Source organism: Cetorhinus maximus, chromosome 8 (assembly GCF_964194155.1).
Source record: "Cetorhinus maximus chromosome 8, sCetMax3.hap1.1, whole genome shotgun sequence".
NCBI lineage: Eukaryota > Metazoa > Chordata > Chondrichthyes > Lamniformes > Cetorhinidae > Cetorhinus > Cetorhinus maximus.
In genome coordinates, this window is record NC_135886.1 from 93159983 (window position 1) to 93165982 (window position 6000).

A 6000-nucleotide genomic window follows, 5' to 3' on the forward strand; every position below is an offset into this window, starting at 1 on the left:
TACTAGTGCAGAACAAATTATAAACTGTTATATAACTCTGTTTCTAATCGTTTTATTTAGTATTTTGTTGTATGTAAATAATTTCATGTACAGTATTCGATAGTTTTTATGCATGTAACATTGTTCCCCTGTCATGAGAGCTTGCACCCTTCCCCTCGGGACTGACTTCTATTTAGTACCTTTTTAACGGCTTAATTTGGAAATTCAGAAGATGATCAAATCTGCATTCTACAACACTATTGCATGGTATGGTGATCCAAGAGACCACTGCCTGCACCCTCAAGTACGGTTTGCAAAATATGGTCGGTAACAGATAGCAATTTAATTAGGCAAGTTACTTACTGCAAATAGATGTATTGTGCATCTGTTTAGCATGCATACTGTTCATGTTCTTCAAAGTTAAAATTTTGGACATGAAACTTCTGCTGAAAATTTGTTTAATTTCACATCGCTGTATTTTGTTAATTTTCTTAGCAACCAAATTTGACAGTTTCAATTTTATGCAAAGTTTTTTTTTACATTTACTGTTCATAAGTTGTGCTTTTTGTTGTGTAGGTATCCCGATTTGCAGGTTTTTTCAGTTTCAGGTTTTTCTGTCGAGCTTGTGCAGTAATAGTCACATTGGTGCTAATGCATAGTTGCTGTAAATAGCTGTGGCCCTAAAATTTATTTTACCATTTCCAACAAGCTTTTTTTTTAACATACTGCATGAGCTCACTGAGAAGCAGTCCTCCAGATCCTGAATGAGAAATATCAAACAACTGTAGAGGAAAAAGCTTTCTGATTTATACATGGTACTTGCTGACCATGCATCACTCTTCCAGAAAGGAGAACAAGGGACATCTTTTATAGAGGTTATTTTATGTGCTTTCTTTATTAACAACACCATCATAAACAATGCACTTTATATCAGAAGTCATATATCAGATTATCCCAGTGAAAGTGCAACTATATCTTGTATTCTTATATAGCTCCATGACCATAACTCAATGGAGTCTAATAGAACTACTGTAATCTTGGTGAATTAGCTCTAAAATACGTAGCCTTAGGTTACAGAAATGATATGTTTGTTGCAATGACGCTTTTACATCTTGGCTTCAGGCATTGCAAGTCAAATAAATCACTTTTGCAGCCTGGCGTACCTTGACAAGGATGCCCCCAATAGAACCCAGTGTACAATATCAAATTTCCAGTATTGCTGGCAGTGAAATAGTTAATATTAATGGATCACTGATGACATGATGTTGTCTAAGACAGACACTCTACATGAAAGGGAGCCAGCAGACCTTGCCTTGCATTTCTACCATTTGAATCTTTGTTGCTTAGCTGCTTTTGCTTTTAACAGTCACTGTGCATTTTTACCACTATATGATTCAATCCCCAAAGGTATCTGAAGTGCATTTCACGTTCACTTAGATAGATTCCCAATATGTAGACAATTTTAGTTGGGATTGCTACTTCATAAGCATCCAAGGGAATGTGTCTATGCATTCTTCTTCAGCTTTTATCACCTTGCTCATATGATCTAAAGTGCAATTTATTTTAGATCCTTAAATGCATTTCAGCGTCAATGTAATTTGTATATGGCTAAACTTGCTATTTCTATTTACATGCTAAATATATGTTTATATTTTTACTTTTGTATTTTGCCACTTTCTTTGGAAAACTTACCAACAAAATCTAAACCTTTTATTTCTCCTGTCATAGAAAATAGGCGCATTACTTTGGAGAGGTCACGTTCCCGTCACAATGGAAATACAACATTTGCATGATCCCAAGGTGCCAAAGGACTGAAGCTTAAAGCTTATTTTTCTACCAACCCTTGGGCATCAGAACAGCTCAAAACTGTGGTGCAGACAATGATCTGTGAGGGCCAGAAGAGGCGATCCAGAGGAATCATGAAAACATTGTGTCTGAGAATGTGCAGAATTGAACACTCTCTGCTGACCCTTAAGAAACTTTTAACTTTTATATTCCCACTAACTGACCTAGAATTGCAATTAGATGGACTTTATCCATGGTGTCGTGAAATTCATTTCAATGATTTTGTTTTATATTTTTGCAAAACAAAATGAGAGAAAGAAAGCAAGTGCTTGGGATCCCAATTTGGCATGATTCTGATTCTTTTCTGTTCGTAAGTTAGAGTGTGTGATTTACATGAGCAAACTCGAAATAACTCTGCTTTGGGGCCGTGGAATGTTACCAAAATAACCAAAGTCTGAACACACCCAGCAAATCAACTGTGGCAAAATAGCCGTCTTTTTTCTGTCTTTTGGAAGGATTTATTTTAGATTTATGTTTTCCCTAAAAGAAGTATTTTTCTTGAGCAAAAATATTTTCTAATTATGCACTTGGATGTACTTTATATGCATATTTTCAGGAAAGAAAATGAATACAGCATTCTTATTTTGTCACTGCCTATAACTAAAGAATGACATTTGTTAAGTAGCAAGTCTGTATTACATGTGATTTCTTAAGTCACGTGGAAAATACATTGATTATGGATTGTTTTAATGTCATGTAGTTATTGCACAGTTAGTTTTGCTGCAGTGGAAGTTTGTTCATATCCACTCTGTGCAATAACAATGCTGCAACACTTGTGCTTGTTTTATAGAAATTAAGATTTTGGAAATTGCATCTTAAAAAGCATTCTATTTAAAGCTGTTTCAAAAAATATTATAAGCAGATCTCAACAATAGTTGAGATATGTGTTTAAATGATCAGACCAATGAAATATTCAGTTAAAACTTAGTAACCAGTTTATATGTTAGCACATATCTTCACTAGAACATAACAACTACAAATAGTCAACAGAGTCCCAAATCCATTAAATATATAGTAAAGGAAAAAGGTATGTTGTAAATGAATTTGCAAATACTTAACAGAGTTGCTTATCTTATATCATTGAAAATAGAATGTATATCAGCACAATGCCTTTAATGTTTAAAATAAAATTGATATTATTGAGATTGTTGTCACTTATTGTATTTCCAGTACACATACAATACCTGCTTTCTTCTCAATTCAAAGTATTTTATAAAATTATAAGTGAATTCTGGTACTGTGAAAACAAGTTGTCTCAGTCTATCAGAACAAATCTTCATCTTGTAGTCATCCTGAATAGACCCATTGTTTCTGACTGACCCTTTTTGCCCTACATTGCTGCTGCTTTTGTTTTTAGGCCACTAGGCCAGACATGCCCTTTTGTTGATGGAAATATTCAATTCATATTCTAATTATGCCTGAGACTGGTCTACTTCCTACCACAGATGTTGTCTGGGTGATGTTTAGAGTGGTTAACGCTTTCGCTGACAGTACTTACTCCCCAAGGCAAATAACTGCACTGATAGCTCTCAGCCTTATCTGTGCTTTCACAATTTTTTTTTAAAGAAACTTCTCGCTCCAAGGTTGTATGTTCCCCTCCATACTTTCTTTTCCACTCAAAGGCTATGAGTCAATAATGGAGATGTAATTTTGCCATGGGCTCACATTCTCAGAATTACAGGGAAGAAATATGACTTAACACCAGTCTGCTGCAGCTTTCTGTCTCCAGAGCCTATTGTCCAATGTATGCATTATGAGTGTCCTTCTGTTTGAAAGCACCATCAGAAAGGATGTGTACAATTTAGTTCCAAACGCCAGAAGGAAGCTATGCCTTTGACAGATTTCAACTCGGGAGACAGCTGAACAAATGACAACGACACATGGTGAGTAAACCTTCTCAAATAGGCAGCCAGTTACAAAAGTTGAACTGGAATTACCCTGCAAATCAGCCAAAGAAGCAAGCAGAGATTGGAGGAAGTTCAAGACATTAGAAGATGACACCAGATTTGTCTGCAATTGTAGCAAATGGTAAAGAAGCATCCAACACAATGAAGATTTGTAGTGGGGGAGGGGTGGGGGAACACTTATAGAAAATTGAATCTGGGATTCATCTGGCATTGTAGAGGTCAAGTCATTTGATGCGGAAAAGGAAACTTCATGGTAAGGAAACATGAGAGATGTTACCTGTGAATTAAATAAAAATTTCTTAAGTGAGCTTCATAGAAGTGCACAAAACCTTTGACCTACATGACAAAATTACATCCCTAAATTTCATGAATTTTTACCTTAAAGGAGCGGCAGCTCTTTCCTATTTTTGTGTTCTTGCACGCCACTCAGATCCTCCTTCGGCCAGAAACATCAGATGGTCAGGACCACATTTAGAATATTGTGAGCAATTTTGGCAGGAAGGATGTGCTGGCCCTGGAGAGGGTCCAGTGGAGGTTCACAAGAATGATCCCAGGAATGAAAGGCTTAACATATGAGGAACGTTTGAGGACTCTGGGTCTATACTCAATGGAGTTTAGAAGGATGAGGGGGGATCCGATTGAAACTTACAGAATACTGAAAGGCCTGGATAGAGTGGACGTGAAGAAGATGTTTCCATTAGTAGGAGAGACTAGGACCCGAGGGCACAGCCTCAGAGTAAAGGGAAGGCCTTTTAGAACAGAGATGAGGAGAAACTTCTTTAGCCAGAGAGTGGTTAATCTATGAAATTCATTGCCACAGAAGGCTGTGGAGGCCAGGTCATTGAGTGTATTTAAGACCGAGATAGATAGGTTCTTGATTGGTAAGGGGATCAAAGGTTACAGGGGGGGGAAGGCGGGAGAATGGTGTTGAGAAACTTATCAGCCATGATTAAATGGATAAGCAGACTCGATGGGCCGAATGGCCTAATTTCTGCTCCTATGTCTTATGGTCAGGACCACAGAATTCCCCTGATACTGTCAGTGATGTATCATGATTGGCCACCATAAGAATGCATTCACATGAGACTTGGTGTTTCTGCCTAGTTCTATTGCTAAGGAAAACTAAAACAGGCCAGAATAAGATTGAGATTCAAGTAAAGGCTGAGTCTCGGGTTTAAGGCTGTAAAGTTTTACTAGGAAAACAAATGTTCTGGCTCCGCAGACACTCCGAAGATTCATTGCATGCTAGCATTACTCTTAAAAAGAGCAGCCTGGTGAAGTAATGTCCAAGATAGTGACAGAGAGTTTTCGACCCAATGAGCACAGGCATTTCATTAAACATGATTTCAAATATTTTAAAATTTCTAAACTTTGCCTAATTATTGTATAATGAACAATTTTGTAAATTGTTGAGGTGCAAGCAATGAACTCACCTTTACCCTGTGGCCTTGATATCAGTTCAGAGATAACCTGTTAGCGGAGAAAAAATATTGTCAAAATTAAACCTTATTTTTGACTTGCACATAATTCCATTTTAGCACGATTGCCTACAGATAAAGCTATGTATATTTTGCATATATCAGTTAATATGACAATATACATGATTTGTGGTGCAGTGGTGTTACTTCCACTGTTCATAAAATGAACACGTCTTTTATAATGTATTTCGCAAATTACCTTGATTTCTCTTACATAATTGAAATCCTTGGCCCAGTTCTTCTGGTCTGTATATAGTCAGAGACCAGATGTACCCCCTTGCCCCACCAAGATCCGCTGCGGGATCCCTCAGAAGTCCCAATGCAGTGACTTCATGGGATTTGCCCAGGAAGTTTGAACTTAGGATGGGCAATTCTCCTGCTCCCTGAGATCCTCCAAAAAAAGCCTCCAACTCTTGTGTAAGAGTCAGAGACTTTGGACAGTTATAACTCACTTACCAGAATGGTTACCCCCAAGAAATGGTAAATAGAAAAAACCTAGATCAACTTCTGGGTAACTATACAACTGACCACCAGTCACTCCCTGTGACACCCCTGACTCCCTCCCAATCCCCCGACTCTCTCCTGACCTGACTAGCCCCCACAGCCTGATTAACCACCCCCCCCCAACAATCCCTGGCCCAGCCTGATTAGTCCCACCCACCCGACTCCTCGTGACCCTGATTCTCCCCTAACTTAACCTAACTGGCCCCTGACTCCCACCGACCTGCCTGACCTGACTAGCCCTGACCCCAGAATCCCCCCGCCTGATCCCCAACCTGACCTGACTAGCC

At 38.3% G+C, this 6000-nt stretch overlaps 1 protein-coding gene across 7 annotated transcripts in view; it reads left to right on the forward strand.

Annotated features, from left to right (window-relative positions):
• Window positions 1-2967, forward strand: part of diaph2 (diaphanous-related formin 2) — an 855920-nt gene extending 852953 nt beyond the window's left edge. For all 7 annotated transcript variants that reach the window (XM_078547238.1, XM_078547236.1, XM_078547234.1 and 4 more), the window contains one exon: window positions 1708-2967. In XM_078547238.1, the coding sequence (XP_078403364.1) occupies window positions 1708-1772 (65 nt within the window). In that variant the 3' untranslated portion in view covers window positions 1773-2967. The remainder of the gene's footprint in view (window positions 1-1707) is intronic.
• Window positions 2968-6000: the final 3033 nt, after the last annotated feature.